The sequence below is a fragment of the Monodon monoceros genome, unplaced genomic scaffold (assembly GCF_005190385.1).
Source record: "Monodon monoceros isolate NGI ecotype Baffin Bay Population unplaced genomic scaffold, NGI_Narwhal_1 Super_Scaffold_13, whole genome shotgun sequence".
Taxonomy (NCBI): Eukaryota; Metazoa; Chordata; class Mammalia; order Artiodactyla; family Monodontidae; genus Monodon; species Monodon monoceros.
Genome location: NW_021703769.1, coordinates 25,636,481 through 25,656,733, shown reverse-complemented (window position 1 = coordinate 25,656,733; position 20,253 = coordinate 25,636,481). Strand labels below are relative to the sequence as shown.

Sequence of the window (20,253 nt, the reverse complement as noted above, 5' to 3'; positions counted from 1 at the left end):
CAGAATAAACTCATGACAGGTGTTCCCTCTGGGAAGGGGAACTAGGTAAGTGGGGAGTGGGGCGGGAGAAGGAATTACTCTACAATGTATTTTTTGAATCATGGGCATGTATAATCTACTCAAAAGTTAGGAAAATTTCTGAGGGGAAGGGGAGAGGTAGGAGGAGGAGAACTTACGTGCCAGGGTGGTACTGAACACAAAGCATTCATCCACTCCGCTTTTTATGATGTTTTTAACCTCAGTTTCCCCTGAACTGATCTTACAAATTCCCACTTTGGACCACGGCAAATTTCACTGAAGACCCAGGGCCCTCACCAAAATCAGGAAGATAATTTTTTTTTTTTTTGCGGTACGCGGGCCTCTAACTGTTGTGGCCTCTCCCGTTGCGGAGCACAGGCTCCAGACGCGCAGGCTCAGCAGCCATGGCTCACGGGCCCAGCCGCTCCGCGGCATGTGGGATCCTCCCGGACCGGGGCACGAACCCGTGTCCCCTGCATCAGCAGGCGGACTCTCAACCACTGCGCCACCAGGGAAGCCCAGGAAGATAATTTTTGAAGATAAGAGCACTAGCTCTCTGAAAGGCAGGTGACTCTTTAATCCATGCATAGAGACGGCCAGATGCAGACCTGTTCTTCAGAACCTTTTTTATTCTTCTTCTAACCACCAGAGAAGGTCAGCTTGAACCAAAACAAGCTGAAATCGCCTGAAAAGGCCCACCTCATTACACACAACAGGGCAAAACCTGAAGTGAAGCCTCAGTTTTTTTCAGGGCAGACCCAGCATGTATTCTTACACAGGTGTCCACTAAAGACTGATCAGCAAAGCACCACCACCACAAACATACAAACTCCGCTGGGGGCTCCCCCGTGTGTCATTCACGGAGTCCACCTCTTCCTCAGCCATAAATAAGTCCTCGTTCTTTTGCGGGGGAAGGTCATCAGTGCGTATCTTGAGCGATAGACCATTTGTTTACTCTGGAACTTTGAAAGGGAGGTGACTCGACTTATTTCCTCCCCTGCATCTGAGATGCAATCGCTTCTCTGAATATCTAAACCGTGACCTGGGAGATAGGTCGTGGAGGGTCCCTCAACAAAGACTCTTCAGGACCAGCCTATCAGGCTCCTTAAGTACTTAATCCTTTGTTTTTCAGAAACCTTTGCACCTGGGCTCCCAAGAGGCAAGCAGGCCCAAATGAGCGGCCACAGGCCTGGGAGCAAGCGGCCTCTCTGAGCAGTCACAGGGGAGGAGGAGGGGGCAGGGAGGGGGCGAGGTGGAGATGCAGGGGGACAGAAATCAGCTGAAACACTCCATGCTGGTTCTGACTCGCTCCATCTCGTGCAGGAAGCTGTAGAACTGAGGCAAGGTTAATTCTGGGGAGAGAAAATGCAGCTTCAGGTGAGTGTTTCCAACTCCACAGAATCATCCAAGAAAGTGAATTTCCACCCGGAGACTTTCTTTTTCTTTTTTGGTTTAGTACCTCTAAGCAGTTCTTGACAGGTAATTGATCATAGTAAAGAACTGAAGCCTTAAAAAAAAAAAAAAAGAACTGAAGCCTTGAACATAGAAAGTTCTCAGCTCCACAAAAAAAAGGAAGGGGGGGATTTAAAATGGCATTAACTCCCCAGCACAAAGGGATGAAAGGGGGTCATTCAGGACAGTAGATGTGGCTCCTACAGCAAGAGCTTCTTGCTCTTCGATATTTGCCATTCCTACCTCACCCTTTCCCTTTTGCAAAAAGGTCTAAAAGTCTTCAAACTGTGGGGTCTCCAACCTGCTGATGGCTTATTATTTATGAGAGCAAAGGCAGCAGAATGGTGACTCCACAGCTTGGTTATGACTTTTCCTTCTGGAAAAATGATTGGTGGTGGGCTTCACAAGCCCAATGACTGAAGAAAACATGGAAAAAGGGAAAGAGCTCTAATGGGAATTTGGACTCACCTATGTATAAATTTTCAGTTTGATTTCCTTTCTTAACCACCAACTTTAACTGATCCAAAAAGGAAAAAGAGAAAGAAAACATTTAAATTAAAATGATGACAACTGGGCAAAGAAATTCCTGAAACCTGAACTGTCACGTAAACATCAAAGCATCCAGCATCTCACTTGAGAGTTACTAGGGAGCAGTCTGGATCGTCCACCACCAAAACTTCTAACAATTTCCGCGATTACATGAATAATCAAACTTTCAAGAATAATATCCCGATCCTATTAATCTGAAAGTAAGCGTGTTAGTGGCTACATCTTTGGCTGACCACATTGCTCTGAGATACACAAGGCACTGGATATTAAAGAAACCCGATGTAGATTTAATACCAAGTCAAAAATCTCCCAATTTTCAGAGATCAGGAGAAGACTTACTTGTAAAAAAATACTTCCCACTTTTTCCAGTTCGCTGCTCCCAGACGTCACTGTGACACAAAAGAGAAAACCAGTAAGTGACTGGTTGAGGACTCACCCTGAAGACCCCAATCTTGTAAGTTGTACAGCAGAAGCCATGTGGGGGCTGGCAGAATGTGCTTTTCAGGAAGTGAACTTATTGAGACCCGTGGGTAGGAAGAGCTGCCGAATGTTGACAGCGACACAGAGAAGCAGGTGCTGGACCCAACAGTCTTGGGGGACCAAGGACACCTCTTCCCCAGCAAAGTCATCTGAAAGCCTCTGCCACCCAACCCTACATCACCCAAATGACCCAGGACTGGCTCTAACTAGTTACCTCCAAATGTCCACTCCATATCTATAAGCTGGTTAATCATCAGAGTCTGACCTACGGCCCATCGAGCAAGGGTGGGGGCATTCTGTTTCCACTGGAACAAAAGCAAAAAGCCAAAGTCATAACAATGGGAAAAAAATCCCCCCTCTTCATTCCGCCCCCAACACAGCATGTTTAGTCTTTATACAGACAGTGGTAAGCATGCAGAACGAAGGGCTCGGCCTATGTGCACAGATCTGGGGGCTGGGGGGAGTCAAGAGGGGCAGGAGACAATTTAAATGTTTTCTTTTATTCCAAGATTTAATCCAGGTTGGAACAAAAACTGTATGACATTTATATTCAGTCAAATCAGAGGGAAAAAATTAGAGATGCACTGAATAGTGCTGTTTAAAAGCTACATGTCTGTCATTTGCATGAAACCAAATGAAAAACATTAAGCTGGGAGACGACACGTGATGACTGACGGTTTTTCCTTAGTCAGCGTTTTCCATTTGTTTCTTTTCATGAAATAAAAGCAAGCGCTCTTAATTAACCTTGATTAGGAGGAATTATGATACCTTTTCAGAAAAGTAAGTGGCTTTCTCCTCACTGAGACCTATAAGAGAACAGGAGGAGACATGAACACAGTGAAGGGCTGCAGGGCCTGTCACCCTGAGCAGCCTTGGTGGTCACCTACCCAGAGTTATGAAATCAGCCCGGACCTGCTCAGCTGTGAGACTCTTCTTCAAGGCACCTAGGAGGGAGGGGAGAAATCAGTCAAAGAGGGCAAAGCAATCAATCAGCTAGCAGTAAGTATTTAATGGGCACAACCTAAGTGACCAGGATGACAACAGGAATGAGCAGACTCAGCTCCATCTCAGTCCAGTCGGGGAGGAAGGAGCCCCCGAGACCCGGGAGAACGAGGCAGCACATTTTGGGGCTTTTTTTGGGCCACACACGTGTTGGCCCCTCCAGAAAGTATGGATGAGGTCAGAGCCAAAAGAAAAGACTGTATGGACTTGGGGATGGGGCACCTGATCTGAGGAAATAAGGCCACAGACTCCTTGAGCCAAGCGGGGGAGTTCAAGGTCAGACAGGGTGCAGGGGTAACAGCCCAGAGCTGCGCTGTGTGATCCATAACCACTGAACATACGTGGCTCTTTTTATTTATTTTTCTGTTTTTGGCCGCACCACGAGGCTTGCGGGGATCTTGGTTCCCCGACCAGGGATGAAACCTGGGCCCTCGGCACTGAAAGCGCTAAGTCCTAACCACTGGACCGCCAGGGAATTCCCCTCTTTAACTTTTAATGAATTAAAATTAAAGAAAATGTACGATTCTGTTCCTCAGTGCTCAACAGCCACACGGGCCCAGGGGCCACAGCGCTGGTCAGGGCAGATCATACACCGTTCCCATCTACATACTGGCCAGCCCGCCGCAGAGATCAGCCCTCAGGAAGTAAACCCAGGTGGAGTAAGCAGTTTGGCCTCTACGGTTCCCAAGTCACTTGCAGAGGGGCTATCAGGACCTGCCCCCAGGAGCGCTGGGAGCCCCCTCCCCGTGGGAGCCGCTTTGTCCTGCCTGCAGCCTCCCAGTTCCTGAGAACAAACTGCTACCAGCAGTCCAGGCTTCTCAACCTTTAACCCGCAGGCTACAGCCTCGAGTCACGATCTGGCAGCGGCTTTAAAATTTTCCACTTCTTAGTCTTCCAGAAGATGACTCATCAAAGAGTAAGAAGACATCCACCACCATCCAGGGAGGGCCCTGAAGTAACACCCTAAACCTGAGCCTCCGCCCCCATCGCACTCCAGAAAAACAACCCTAAAGGCTGTTGTCCCCTGCAAAATAAACCATGTCAACAAAGGGAGGAAATCTTTTATCTGCAAAATCAGGCCGAGCAAGGAAACCACCGGGAAATAAAAAAGGCAAGACCCCAGGAAACCTTGGCCATAAAAGCTCTCCAAGAAGGCGGCTACATTCCAGACACTCCAAAGAACTCCTGGCTACCACGGGTGCTGCTCCTTAGTTTATATCCAGTTCAAATCCAATATTCTGTTTGATGATCCCAAAATACTCTGAAGTGGAGATTATTATGGTAACTTTTAATTTACCAGGAAGTTAAAGATCAGAATGATCGAGCTTTTGGGGGAGAAGATTTGGCAAATCCATAGTCAACGACTGCACTGCCAAGAACTCAACTGCAGCTATGCCCCCAAATACACTGAGATCTACGTGGGCAGCTCTTCAGCAATGTGGGCAGGAGAGATGAAATGTCAGCAACAGTACGTTGGTTTTGGTGCATCCACGTAACCGCCTGGGCGCCGAGGTGATTTTGTTAAAACTTAAGTCAGACCATGTCTCCCCTCTGCTCAAAACCCTCTAATAGCTCCTGTTTCACTCATAGTAAAATCCAAAGCTCTCACAATGCCTGGCAGGATCTGGCCCTCTTTAGAACCCTATGCTCTCTCCCCTCCCTTAGCTCTTCTTGTCATTTGCTAGGCAGGTTCCTACCTCCAGGCATTTGCCCTTGCAGTTCCCTCTGCTGGGAACACTTTCCTCAAATACGTACATGCTCACTCCCTCACTTCATTCTGGAATCTGCTTGAATCGCACCTCCTCTGAAAGGATCCCTGACCATTCTTCAAGTATACTTTTCTGCATCGCATTTATAACTACCCAACTTTATGTTACATATTTATTGTCCATTTTCCCACTAAAATGTCAGTTTGATGAGAACAAGGATGTGGTCCATTTTGCCTACTGCTGTGTCTCAAGCTCCTAAAAAAGTGCCTGGCGCTGTTCATTGGTTGGCACTCAGTAAGCACATACTGAACAAAAGGATCCATACAATGGAATACTATGCAACCTTTAAAAAGAATAAGGTAGCTTTTGATGTGCCTATTTGCAAAATATAATTGAAAGAAGAAAAGGAAAGGTAAGAACAGTCTGCACAATGTAATCCCTTTTGCATAATAAAGAAGTATATATTATCTATTCTTATTTCTAGCTTTAATTATATCCTTATCTTATAGCTAAGTAGACAGACGTGAGGCATATTTTTTCTGAACATATCCACAAAAAACTTAAGAGTGGATATCTTTTGGGAAAGGGACTGGTTGGGACTTTTTCTTTGTGTCATTTAAAAATGTTCTAGCTGCACGCTGGTTTTTTTATGTGAAGACAGTAAAATTGTGAGCCATTTTTGTTTTCTTTCTTGTACTTTCTATAATTAAAAAAAAATGTCCCCCACGCCAAGAAAAAAAAAATTATATGAATTGCTCAGGGCCACAACAGATGGCAAGTGGCAGAGAAAGTCGCTTACAGGCCAGAGGGTCCCCAAACCCAGGCTCTTTCCACTCCAGGTCATTCTGAGATGCTGTCGGGGAGGCGGTACCAGGCCACGCCTTGACAGTGACTGACAACAGAGGCTACCAAGCTGCAGGGGCCAGAGCAAGCTCTCCGTCCTGATGTCATCTCATTCCCTGGGGCAGGCAGGAGCCATACTTTAGAAATATACATATGTATATATATATTTGCATTGTGCTAGGCCTCAAGCCCTTAGCTTCTTTTTCAGCTTTTTCCTTTGGTGATTCCTTTGTCCTAAATGCAAGACAGGCCTGCAGCCTTGACCCTATGTCAGATAGAAAACTCTGAACTCCAGGCCTGGAGTCACCAGAACATGTCACTAGGGGAAATCTGAGAATGTCCTTTAAACACAGATAACCATCCGGGATGGTTTATAAAAGTCCTTGAGCTCCACTTTTCACTGGAACAGTTGCCTTAGGCAAACCCCCATTGCCATCAAATAGGACGGGTGACAAGACAGAAGTGTATGTGAGGGTGAGGGTTTCAGGAAGCAGTTGGAAAATTAGCAAACACTATTCTTCCAGCCAAAATCTATGTAAGTTTATTCAGTATAATAATGGAAGCCCAAGCAACAGAACTAAGCCTTGGTGAAGAGCCCTGGAGGAGGAAGCAGATGGGAGAGCACAGTGAGCCCCATTCATTCAGCCATTACTGACCCTGAAGGCTGACCAGCTGAATCCACCCCTGCGAGGTTCACGGGGAAACAGAGGTCACGGTCACTGTACACAGATGTACTGAGCACCCACTATGTGCCAGCACTGTGCTGGACCCTGGAATACATCAATGAACTGAACAGGCAACAATCTCTGTTCTCCTGAGGCTCACAATCTTTTGGGAGGAGAAAGACCAAAACAATAATGTAACAAGTAGGTAAGCCATATAGAGTATTATTGAAAAGTGCCACAGAGAAAAGTAACAGAGCAGGGTAAGGTCAGGAACCCTGGGGAACTTAGTTCAACATTTGATTAAATACCATTTGTGACTATTGTTCAGTGCCGATTATTCCTTTTTTGGCCCAGCCAGACAGACTCCTTTAGGAGTGGGGAAAGGGAGTTATCACCTTTTCTTAAAAAACAACCAGTTACTGAGTACCCACAAGGGCCAGATATCTTGCAATGTATTAAAGTAAAAACCACTTAAATTATGGCCCTACTGTGAAGTTATCTGCAATCTTTTCTAGGAGACAACTCATGATGATAATGACAATCGATCATCATACCAGCGGCAGTGTAGCTACCACTCATTATTGAAGCAAGCGCTTTACATTTATCTTTCTCCATTTTTTGGGAAGAAATGGTTTTTTTTAATTTTAATTTAATTATTTTCTTTTAATTTTTTTGGCTGCACCACACAGCTTGTGGGATCTTAGTTCCCCGACCAAGGACTGAACCTGGCCCCGGAAGTGAAAGCGTGAGTCCTAACCACTAGACTGCCATCTTTCTCCATTCTTGCAACAATGTATGAGCTACTAGTATTAGCTTCATTTTATTCCTGAAGAAACTGATTGTCAGAGTGGTTAAGTGATGTGGCTCAAGGTCTCAGAGCTGTGAAGGAGCCACAGTGACAAGTGAGCACACAAGGGCCACCTAGGAACCAAATGCAAGGTGGGGGCCCTCTATTGGGATCCTGATGAGACCGCCACTTACAAATAAAATGTACGAGACAATGGGGAAGTCTGAACACTGACTGCATATTTTAATTTTAGATATGATAATTGCACAGCGACTTGATAAGGGGGAAAAAGTCCTTTATCTTTTAGAGATACATAACTAGGAACTGAATGAACTGAATGAAACGATATGATATCTGAGATTTGTTTAAAAATAGTCCAGTTTGGAGAGCAATGAGGAGAATTAGTGGGGCACAGATGAAGCAATTCGTCCATGGGATGATAAAGGTTGATCTCAGGTGGTTTTAAGAATTACATACTAAAAAAAAAAAAAAAAAAAAGAATTACATACTTAGTAAAAGAAAAACATTAAAAACAACAACAAAAAAAAACCCAAACCAAAAACCCCACAACCTTTGAGCTAATCAAGGGAGGTTCTAGCAGCAGCTTTTCCACTGTAAGATCTTAAGTCACTTCCCCTCTCTAGGGCTCTGTTTCTTTATCTCCAAGACAAAGATCAGACTAGATCAGCACTTTACAAAGCTTTTACTTGACCCTCCCCCTGCCCCCCTCCCCCCCTCCAAAAAAAGAAGAGGTCCATGGTTAACTGTTTCACAGATACTGGTTAAGCAGGTTGCTTTACTGCAGGACTTTTCAGAGCCTGAGATATGTTAATGTGTGTGTGAATCTCCAAGATTCCAAGGCTGGGGGGTGCGGGGACAGTATTTCATGACCCTGTCTGGCCACTGAAGTCTTTTCTGGATGAAAACACCAATCTGGGGAAGACTGATCTGAAGAGTTCTCGAGATCCTTTCAGCTCTAACAAGCTGCACTTCTACAGTGAGGTCTTACTGCACAAGCAGGACCAGGATGAGGGAAGGGGAAGAGAATGAGGGCCTTACACTTCGGACTAGATTGGGGAAGGCCTTGAATGCCAAGTTAAGGACTACAGAATTTATTATGCAAAATAAACAGTTGAGAGGAACAGCAGGATCCAAGTATCCAAGTTGTACTATACTCCAGGGCAAACTGGAATCCGGGATGGGAGAACAGAAGCGGAGATGGTGCTGCCGTAACAAGGCATGAAGGGCTAAGAACTTGTTCTGGGATGGCAGCCTTTGGGACTGAAAAGAAAATGGCACATTGGGAATTCCCTGGCGGTGCAGTGGTCAGGGCTCCATGCTCTCACTGCCGAGGGCCCGGGTTCAATCTATGGTTGGGGAACTAAAATCCCACAAGCCGTGCAGTGCAGAAAAAAAAAAAAAAAAAAGGAAAAGAAAATGGCACATCAGGCCAAGGGATGAGGAGGAGGCCAAGAGACTTACAAGCTACCTCAGATGCTTAGGAGATGGTCTGGAAGAAATGGAGAATTCAAGCAGAAAAACTCTGCAGGAAGAGAAAAGTCAGATTGCATGAGAACAAAAAGAAGAGTAAAAGAAATTCTTGAGAGCTACTGAGAAGTACAGCAAACCTGAGACTTCGATTCTAGAACTTGAAAAGCTTGAAAAGCTTTGGGACATTAAATAGTCAAGAGGTGAATTCAGATCCGCTCCATTAGATGAAGGAAGGAACGTTTTACCTGATGATCTGATATCGAGGCAAAGGACTGAAATTAACTGAACAATCAATAAATAATGCTGAAGTTCAGCAAGCACTGTACTAACTCATTTATTCCTAATGCCAACACCATAAACTGCTCTTATTATTCCGTTTTTCAGATGAGAAACTGAGGCGCCAAGAGGCTGATTTGTCCAAGGCCAAATAGCTACATTAGGTGATATGACCAAGGCTCAAATCCAAGTGAGCTTGCAAAGCCCATCGCTGGAACTCAGCATGCCTCAGTGTCCTCTGCGTCTATAGAAAGCAGTGTGCCATAAACATAGACAATCAGTCCTGCTTGAAGAATACACACCCAGCATCCCCTGGGAGGATCACAGGGTCTCCCAAGTGCAGCTCAACTCACCTAGCATGTGCTAAAATCTCCTGCTCTATGTCTTCACTTTACTTGTGACTGTGGCTTAGGAAAGTAGTACAGACAAGCCCCTGACTTCAAAGAACTGTCTGTTAGGGCCACGAGATAGACACACACAAAACAGCATGATCAACAGAAAACAAAATGATTATAGTCCAAAATAAGAGCTTCAGATAAAAGAACCTATCTCGGTTGTTGAGAGGAAGGGGAGCTCACCATGGACTGAAATGGTTTGGGAAGACTTTCTGAAAGAGGTAGAACAGAGGCTGGAGCGCTAGGATTAGGAGGGATTAAGGCAGTCTGGCAGGATGGAATGTGGCGGGGAGCAGAGATGAGAAGGACAGGAAAGAATGGAGGCAGGGACACCAGACAGAGATCTCCTGAAAAACCAGTATCCACAACAGCTCACAGGTTTCCCCATTCCTACAGGTGTAGGCTAGACAATGAGAATAAACAGAATAAGTACTCCTGGTTCTGCACTCTGGGCACCTGTCCTACGAAATGCTCACATAAGTTGAGAACATAGATTTCCTAAGGACGTTCACTGCGATATTGTTTCTAAGAGTGAAGAGTCAGAACTAAAATGTCCAGCAACAGGAAATGGATTAACTAAAAGAAGATACATTCAGTCCAAGGTACACTGCAGTCATCAGAAGAATGAAGTTGATGTGGAGAGATCTCCTTGATGTACTAGGTATGAAAAAATGCAAGCCGCAGAGCAATTCTATGGTTTATTACCATTTTATATATAAAAATATAAAAAGATATACACTGGACTTCCCTGGTGGCACAGTGGTTAAGAATCTGCCTGCCAATGCAGGGGTCACGGGTTTGAGCCCTGGTTCGGGAAGATCCCACATGGTTCAGAGCGGCTAAGCCCGTGCACCACAACTACTGAACCTGCACTCTAGAGCCTGTGAGCCACAACTACTGAGCCTGCAAGCCACAACTACTGAAGCCCACACGCTTAGAGCCCATGCTCCACAACAAGAGAAGCCACCGCAATGAGAAGCCTGCGCACCGCAACGAAAAGTAGCCCAAGCTTGCTGCAACTAGAGGAAGCCTGCACACAGCAACAAAGACCCAACGCAGGCAAAAATAAATAAATAAAATTAAAAAAAAAAAAAAAAGGATATACACCAAAATTATACTGTGATTATTCCTAGAGACAAGAGTGGGATGAGAGTAAAAGGGGATTTTCCCTTTGACTCTCCAGAGCTCTGCAGTTTTAAGTTTATAATGAAAATTTGTTCCTGTGTTAAAAAGACTGCAAGTTCCCATCCAGCCTTGTGGTTCTCATGCTTTAACCTGCCATGAGGGCAAAGAATGCAAGAACTGCACAAGCAGAGGATCATAAAATTTCACAGCTGGAAACCTCAGGGATGTTCTGATCACAAGACACGGCAAAGGAAAGGATCTGCACTAAGATATAACAGAAGGCCCGACAGGAACAAACAAATCAAGCACCCAACTTTTAATGCACCTTTGCGCTGAGATCTTGGGAAGATCAGCTTATTACTGATTTTTAAAATATGCAAACTGGGGATGCCATTTTATCTCCTCTCAGCCCGGCTGACATTTATTCATTCCTTAAGACTGGGCTCAAAGGTCATGTCTCTCTTTAAATAAAATTAACTTTTAATTAAATTGCCAAATTAATTCTTGCAACTTTTTAGACAAAACATAGCTAAAAATAAACAATTAAAACAACCTGCAGTCCTACTACCCAGATAGAGCCACAGTGAACTTTTTTTTTTAATGCAAAAATAGGACGGTAGCAGACAGTATTCAACAGAATACTGTGAAAGGTTTTCCATATCATTACATTTTCCTCAACAGCATCTTTTTAAATTACTACATAATTTGAAAAATAAGAACCACCTTTTGCTGAGGTACTGTGCTAAGCGTTTTATTTATGTTATCTTAAGTAAGCTTCAGAACAACTCCATGCACACACCAAAAACAAGCTTAGATGGAGGGGATCAACTGCTGGGGGACGGTTGTTGCTAGGGGCTGAAAGAGCTCAGGTACTTAGCCAAAGTCACACTACTTATCAAGGGCCAGACTCCCACTCAGGTCCTACTAACTCAAACTGAATTCTTGACCACCGTGATGCTCCCCTCTAACAATGCACCTCAACTCGTTACACCAATTTCCAGCTGCTGGGTAATCTGATTGCTTCTAATTTTTCTCCGTCATAAACAGTGCTACTACGGACGGCCCTATAGCTCAACCTTTGTGATCACCTCCCTTCTGACTAGAAACTTTCTCTGATTGCTCTAAGGCAAACCCTGCTTCTAAGACTACCTGCAGCAGAAGACCTACCTTTTAAAGTTTTCAATCCATCATGGACTGATATTTTTGTAAAATACAATGAAAATTAATTCCTAGAACTGAAAAAACACATACAAAATATACGGCCCAAATGGTTACAATGGTCGATTACATGTTTATGTATTATTTTACCACAGTTTAAAAAAAGCCCCATTTTAAAAAATTAACAGACTGAAGAGACTTCATCAAATTGTCATAAAAGTTTCTAAATTCTTACTCTCAGTTTCTGCACCTATCACGCAGAGGACCAGATAAGTCTGGGCATGGAAGCTGGGATGCAGACCGCAGTTATACTCTCCTATGGCTATCCGTTTACCTGGCTTCCCTTCCTAGACTGCAGTCCCGCCCATGTCTGGTTCACTACCAAACGCTCTGGCTCAGTGCCCAGAGCACACTTGCCAACTCGGTGGATTGAGGGAATGTTCAAGTAATGTCTCTGGCCTTGGCTGCCGGGAGAGGCTACTCACCATTTGGAACCAGGAGGAGGCTCTTCACGATGCTTCTGAGGGGGCCGAGACTGATCTGGTTGGTGGTGGCAAATTCAGAGAGCTGAGCCAGAAACCTTTCCACCTGCAGAGAGGGGACAGCACAAACCAGGCCTTCACTTTCTAAGCATCTCAGGACTGTAGGCCCACACTCGGGAACGCTCCTTAACACAAGATACTTTACCTCTTTTGGCTCAGTTAGGAAGTGGAAGAGTACTTCCGTCAGGGCTGAGAACTTCTGTGAAGAGAACACAGAACATCAGTAAAATTCTACTCCTGGGTCAGTGTTCCCACATCCCGTCCTACTACAGCCCCTTAAGAGAGAAGAGGAACACACAGATGTTGATACCTGTTTTGATCATCTTAAAGTTACAAACATTCATAATTTGAAAATATGTAAGCACACCAATGTTCATTGCGGCACTATTTACGATAGCCGAGACGCGCAAGCAACCTAAGCGTCCGTCAACAGATGAATGGATAAGGAAGATGTGGTACGTATATACAACAGAATATTACTCAGCCATAAAAAGAATGAAATCTTGCCATTGGTAACAACATGGATGGATGTAGAAGGTATTATGCTAAGTGAAATAAGTCAGAGAAAGACAAATACCATACGATCTCACTTATATGTGGAATCTGAAAAACAAAACAAACAAAAACAGACTCACAGATACAGAGGGGAGAGGGGTGGGGTATGAAGTGGGCTAAGGGGATTAAGAGGTACAAACTTCCAGTTACAAAATAAATTAGCCACAGGGATGTAATATGCAGCATAAGGAATGTGGTGAATAATACTGTAATAAGTTTGTATGGTGACAGATGGTTACTAGACTTACGGTGATCATTTCATAATGTACACAAATGTCAAATCACTGTGTAGTACACCTGAAACTAACATAATATTGTATGTCAACTATATTTCAATTAAAAAAAAGTTACAAATATTCACAATACCCACCACCAGTGTCAATCTGTCTGTACCACTATATTGTCTGAAAAACTCACGTATCTTATTGGGATACTTAGGAGATACATATTGAGAGATGGTGAGTGTATGCACACATGTTCACACATACATCCCAAGGGTCTAAATACCACCCCTCCAACACCCCCCCCCCCCCCCAAGACCTGAAAGGGAAAATCACTGGAACATTCATAGCAGTTACTTTTTTTTTCTTTTCTCTTTTTGTTTATACTTTCACATACTTATTATTCAAACATGTCAATTCAGATACATAATTTCTCCCATTTTCACCCTCACAAATGGTAACATATTATATGAACTTTTTCTCTACCTTGCTTCTGAAAGCAGTTACTTCTGTGTGGCAAGATTTTAGATTTTTATTTTCTTCTGTTTTGTCTATCCATGTCTTCTGGGTTTCCTTCTCCCACAATAAACATCTCGTTGAGTATATGACAAAACAGTAAAGTTTAACATGTTATTATACACTGTCTTAGAAGAGTCTCTTATTCTTTTGTGCATGTGAACCTCTTTATCAGTACCATATTATTAAGAACTGAATAGATGTGTGTCCCCAAATTCATATGTTGAAGTCCTAACACCAAACACAGTGTATTACTGTATTTGGAGAGAGGGGCTGTGAGGAGGTGACAAAGGTTAAATGAGGTCATAAGGGTGGGGCGCTACTCGCATAGGGCTGGTGCCCTTGTAAGCAGAGGAAGACACCCCAGAGCTCTCTCTGTGAGGCACAGGTCATGAAGACACGGCGTGAAGGCAAGCCAGGAAGAGAGCTCTCACCAGGAACTGAATCTGGTGGCACCCTGATCTTGGAATCACCAGCCTCTGCTGTTCAAGCTGCCCAGTCTGTGGTATTTTGTTACAGCAGCCCAAGCAGACTGAGACACATGTCATTACTTTCCCATGTTCCCTCCCAATGGACACAGTGTGTGTGGCATAGTGGGGAAAATCAACACACAAGAGTTTAAAAGACCCAGATGTGAATCATTGTTCTGCTGACCACCCAATGTGACCCTGGGCAAGTCACTCAGCCTCACTGTGATTCAGTCCTCATCGGGAAAATGAAGGTAATAGTACATAGCTTCCAGAACAGTACTAATTGGCACATGCAAAGCCTCCAGTACAGCGCCAGGCTAGAGGCTAAACCAACGGTAGCAATTCCCACAGCTACAACTAAAGTCACTATGCCAATGGAGCCACCTTCCTGAAGCAAGATAACATTTAAACAAAGATTAGGTACTTCAGCTCAGAGCCCCCAAAGCTATACGTGCAATATGACTGTCAAATGCATCTGCCCTTTTTCCCATGACACTAAACTCCACGTAAACCCCTGGCAAGGCTCTGTATTATTTTATTCTAAAATGTATTCTATTTTAAAATATAAAACTAGCGTTTGAAAATATAAAATATATGCAGAAGGTTTTAAAAAGACCCAGCTAACATAAAAGAATATAAAATAAAATGTCTTGCTCCCTCCCTGCCCCCTCCCACTTTAGTCACACTCCCCAGGGTAGTTACTGCTAACACCTCTGTGGCCTTCCCATCATTTTATTTTCATTTAATTTCTTTTAAATACAAATGGGATCATACGGAACCCACTCCCTGCACCTCACCTTTTTTTCACTCAATTACAGCTTAGAGATCAATCATGTCAGCAGATATAAATCTACCCAGTTCTTTTAACAACTGCATGACATTCAACTGGTAAAGACTTAGCATAATTTATTTCCCTAGAAATGAACATTAATGGGTGTGTTTGTTGGTGTTATGTAAACGATGCTGCAATGAATATCCTCCCACATATTTCTTTGTGACATGTATGTCTATAAGATATATTCTCGGGAATTCCCAGGAGGTCCAACGGTTAGGACTCTGAGCTTTCACTACCGAGGGCCCAGCTTCAATCCCTGGTCAGGAAACTAAGATCCTACAAACCTCGCGGTGCGGTAAAAAAGAAAAAAAGATATATTCTTAAAATGCATCCTAGGTCAAAAGGATATATGCATTTTTTATGTTGAGGTGTAGTTCAACATTATATAAGTTCCAGGTGTACAACACAGTAATTCATAATTTTTAAAGGTTAGATTCCATTTATAGTTTTTATAAAATATTGGCTATATTTCCTGTGTTGTACAATATATCCTTATAGCTTATTTATTTATTTATTTAATTTATTTTTATTTTTGGCTGTGTTGGGTCTTCATTGCTGTGCGCAGGCTTTCTCTAGTTGTGATGAGCGGAGGCCACTCTTCGTTGCGTTGCGCGGGCTTCTCATTGTCGTGGCTTCTCTTATTGCAGAGCACGGGCTCTAGGCGCGCAGGCTTCAGTAGTTGTGGCATGTGGGCTCAGTAGTTGTGGCTTGCGGGCTCTAGAGCTCAGGCTCAGTAGTTGTGGTGCACAGGCTCGAACCCGTGTCCCTTGCATTGGCAGGCAGATTCTTAACCACTGCGCCACCAGGGAAGCCCTTTATAGTTTATTAATTTTTTACATAAAGTTTGTACCTCTTAATCCCCTACCCCTATCTTGCCCCTCCCCCCTCCCCACTGGGAACCACTAGTTTATTCTCTAAGATATATGCATTTTAAATTCTGAGAAAATATTGCCAAATTGCCTTGCAAAGAAGTTGCACAGATTTACACTCCCACTACCCAATGGCATAGAGGTGTCTGCTTTCTCAAAACTTCATGGATATTCCATGGGAACACTTTAACCAATGCTGGTCCAGGGGCTGTTTTTCTGCAGTATTTGTGATATTGGGTATCAGCCTTGCCCAAATGCTGATATAGTGAAAACAAGAATAGTCAAGACTGGCTTGAGAATGTGTCCTCAAACTGTGTTTTCCTCTATTTCTTTCATTTTTATTTTATTTTATTTATTTTTTTGCTGCAGATCTGTGGAACTGTCAGATCTTTGGCAAACCGTGTTTGCTATGCCACCTGGGGCCTTTTAAAAAATGGGGTGATTGAGAAGGCCTCCAGTTGCTTTTCCATTTCCAGGCCTCAGCCTAGCACTCAGGCTCGGGCTCCTTGTGTGGTCTCATCCCTGCCTCTCAAGAGGGGCCTCAAGCTACTGTGGTCTGTAGGCTGTTACCGACCCCCATCCCTATCTCCACTCTTCCAAAACCTCCTTATCCTCAAAGCCCTGCCAAGATACCAGGACACTCCCAACAAGAAAGGGACCTACCCAAATTCTTAAGTTCTGAGGCTCCCTCTTGGAACCTCACCTGGGGGCACTTAGAATTTTCAATCTTGATAAGGAACACAAACCTGTCTTAACAGAGAAGGTTCCTCCTCCAGCTTTGTATGGTAAACTGCACCTTAATTATTGTAAGTGCACAGTAAGTATTTGTTGAATAAATCTTCCCTAAACACTTTCCCCATTCTTTGCCTTTGTACCTGCATAGCTGTCTCTCCTTGGAATGCTCACCTGCTCATGAATATCCATGAAATCAAAATCTTAACTACTCTTACCAGTTAAACATATGAAAAGATTCTCAAGATCATTCCAGATGAGAAATGCAAATCAGCAAAACAAGGAGATACCAATTTTTCACTTATCAGATCTTCAAACTAATAGTCTGATGACACCAGTGTTGGTGAAAGTAACAGACATGCTTGCACACTGTTGAGAAGATAAACTGGGGCAACCTTTCTGGACTGTAACTTAGCAAAATCCATATCTACTTTTTTAAACAATCAGATCCTTTGACCTAGTAATTCCACTGCAAGAAGTATACCCTTCAGAGATGTTCTAAAAAGTAAACCCAGACACACACAAAGCAGTTTGTTGACAGCATTGTTCTTAAAAGTAAAAAACTGAAAGCAACTTACGTGTCTATTAATAGGGGACCGGTTAAATTATGTTAGATCTGTTTCAAGGAATATCACACTCCCTTTTGTGTAAAAAAAAGTTTTGAAAGGATACCCATACATACGATGGCAGATTGCAGACTTGTTTTTCTATAAAGATACATGAGAAACTATCAAAATGATTTCTATTTCCAGAGAAATAGGTGTTTTTTAATTTTATACCTTTGAATACTGTCTGAATTTTCTGTGTGTGTTGCTAGGTGAGAGACTGTAGACCATTTGTTTTCTTCTTTATATTTTTCTGAATATCCTCTCATAACCACTCTAACAGTGATTTTTTTTTTTTTTAGTGATTACGTTACCTAGGACTGTCCACGGCATCAGAGAGCACATGCAGATCCACTCAGTGCTGTACCATGTCTCCATTTTCTGACCTGCCCCAGCAGATCACAACTTCCCCAGCACAAGAGGCCTCATTCATCAACCTTTATAAATCTCACTGGGTTTAGTGGCTATTTGGTGCACAGTAGGCATTCAGATAAATACCCACCGAATAAGCAATAAATGGTGATGCCAGCATTAATACAATGATTCTTTTTCTCCTTGAGGCCTGGGCCTCCGACTTCAGAGTAAGTTCAGCTAACAGAGTGGCTACTCAGAGAAGTTTGATCACCCAAGTAAAGGGGGAAAAATGGCCCAAAGGACTCTGATAAGTTGCTCATCAGGAAAAAGCTTTCTGTATTAAAAACAAAGGTAAAGGTTTAAAGTGCGTTTCAAGGTTAGAAAATGAGTCCAGCTCTGACCTTAAAGGAGGTGGATTATCTTTAGAATACCAAGTTGGAGGTAACCTTAGAGATCATACAATCCAGAAGCTTTAAAAAAAGTTTTTTAGCAGCAGAATCTTTTTTATTCTCCAAATGGAAGTCTTTCAGAAAGCCCCAATACATAAACAAGTAAAAGCTAAACTACCTGATTGGGGAGATCACCTACAAAGCTCTATTCTAGTGTGTTTAATTCCCCAGGATCTGAAGTCAGGTGTCCGGTCCTGAATTCCTGGCTCCACCACTTCCTGGCTGACTGCCCTTAAACAGGTCAATTGATTTCCCTGAACCATCTTTTTTATCTGTGAAATGGGAATGGTAATAGTACCTGACTCCTAGGGTGGTTGCAAGAACTCGGTGACTTAATACACATAAAAGCACTTAGAACTGGGCTGTAAAATACAGTGGCTGCCAGCCATGTGTGGCTACTGAGCACTTGAAAAAGGTTTGCTCAGTGTGGCTCAGTGTGGCTACTGAGCACTTGAAAAAGGTAATTTCAGATGCGCTTTAAAGTACACACTAGAATCAGAAACCTCAGTACCAAAAAGTGAAATATCTCACTGATATACTTTATGTGGGTTACACATTGAAATGATAATATTCTGATATAGTGGATTACAGAAAACACATTATATTCATTTCCTGTTTCTTTTGAATTTTTAAATGTGGCTGCTAGAAAATGTAAAAGTAGACCTGAGGCTTGCAGTTCATTTTTCTTGGACACTGAAGCCGTAGAACACGACTGGCATTACAATTAGTGTTACTTCATGAGAAAACAATAAGTTGTGAGGATGCTGAGATGAAAGACAGGGGCCCCACCTCCTGGGAAGTTACAACCCAGTGGGGGAAATAAATGCACCTTTGCTGTGGTGGTGAGAAGTGACATTTTAACTTGCTTAATTTGTCTGACTTAGTGGTATGAAAGGGGCATCCCAACCAGCACAGGAGCAGGAAGACGTCAAGGTTGACTGGAGGGCACCTGCAGCCTGAATAGTGAGAAAAAGCCTTTGCCAGCTCCACTACCATCAAGGACCCGCCCTCTACTGTGTAGGGTACATGGTTTCTTTCCTTGGGGACTACCAGTATCTCCCTTAATTGGGGCGGATGGGAGTGGCGACGAGGACAGGATGTCATCGCTTGCCCACAGAGCCATTCTGGCCTGGCCATTACCTACACACACATCCCACCCCCTGATGACCTGCCCCCACTCCAGGCTCCTTCAGCCTCCTCGAGATGCTAAGACCCCCCTGGCTAAGTCTCCCTAAGATCCCCGGCCTTCCTACAAAATGTCTCAGTCCCTCGCCTGGCCCACCAAATTCCACGGCTCCCCCAAACTCCATCAGCCTCCCAAGGCCCTTAGTCTGTTACTTCGGTTCTCCCAACTCCCTTCGGCCTCATCAAGACTCCCCTCAGCCCCACTTCCAGGACCCTGCAAACTCTCCTGGTTCCCAGGACCCTCAGAAGTCCCCCAGTCCCATTTCTGGGTCCCCGAGATCCTCCTGGGATCCCTCAGCTTGGCCTTAGGCCTCCCGAGATCTTTCGGCCCTCAAAACTGGCCTGAGACCCCAATTCCCCTCAGCCCCTCCCCGAATCCCCCCCTACCGCCACAACGCACAGCGGGCGGCTGCGGCCTAAACCGCCATCCCCTCCGGGGCCCCCGCCCGGATCCCGCGCCGCGGTCGCCCGGCCCACCTGCGCGCCCAGCTGGTTCAGCTGCTGCATGTCGCCGCCCACGGCCTCGGGCACGGGGTCCTGCGTGCAGTGCAGGCGGCCCATGGCGTCCGCTCGGCGCCGCAGACCCCCAGCTCCCGCGCCTCCTCGGACTTCCTCCTTCACGCCGCCGGCCTCGCCGCGCTTCCGCAGCCGCACTTTCGCCACGGGCCGCCGCCGCCGCCGCCGAGCTCCTCTCGGACCGGTTCCGGGTGCGCTCTCACGAGCCGCTGACGCGCGCGGACCCCGGGTGGGGCGGGGCAGGGGCGCCCTCGCGGAGCCCTGGATACCCGCGACCGCTATGCCCCGTCCAGGGCGCTGAGCAGCCAGCGGTGAAACGCGGGATTCCCTGCGTGATCTCCCCCGGGGCTCAGAGGTTGGCCTCTCGGAACCGGCTTCACTATCCGTAAAATGATCCCGGGGGTGGCGCTTTAAGTGCGCTCACCCTCTTAAAATGTTTAGAAGATAGCCTGGC

General features: G+C 44.7%; 1 protein-coding gene across 2 annotated transcripts; it reads right to left on the bottom strand.

Annotated features, from left to right (window-relative positions):
* Window positions 1–254: 254 nt before the first annotated feature.
* COMMD7 (COMM domain containing 7) lies at window positions 255–20,029 on the bottom strand. 2 transcript variants are annotated; one of them, XM_029220647.1, is made up of 9 exons: window positions 19,761–20,023; window positions 12,638–12,691; window positions 12,436–12,538; window positions 3,387–3,443; window positions 3,268–3,305; window positions 2,714–2,804; window positions 2,359–2,408; window positions 1,939–1,987; window positions 255–1,370 (listed from the first exon to the last, which is right to left on the bottom strand). In XM_029220647.1, the coding sequence occupies exons 1-9, from the start codon at window positions 19,842–19,844 to the stop codon at window positions 1,294–1,296; spliced, it is 603 nt and encodes a 200-aa protein (XP_029076480.1). In that variant the 5' UTR covers window positions 19,845–20,023; the 3' UTR covers window positions 255–1,293. The 2 variants fall into 2 exon arrangements, with proteins under 2 accessions (XP_029076480.1, XP_029076479.1); XM_029220646.1 differs by having other exon boundaries at window positions 255–1,987; window positions 19,761–20,029.
* Window positions 20,030–20,253: the final 224 nt, after the last annotated feature.

Excerpts from the sequence above, each read along its gene's own strand:
- COMMD7 (XM_029220646.1), bottom strand. The coding sequence starts at position 19,844 with ATGGGCCGCCTGCACTGCACGCAGGACCCCGTGCCCGAGGCCGTGGGC. Across the intron at positions 12,692-19,760 it reads TGAACCAGCTGGGCGCGCAG|AAGTTCTCAGCCCTGACGGA; the intron begins GTGGGCCGGGCG and ends TTCTCTTCACAG. Across the intron at positions 1,988-2,358 it reads TGGGAAGTATTTTTTTACAA|TTAAAGTTGGTGGTTAAGAA; the intron begins GTAAGTCTTCTC and ends TTTTTGGATCAG.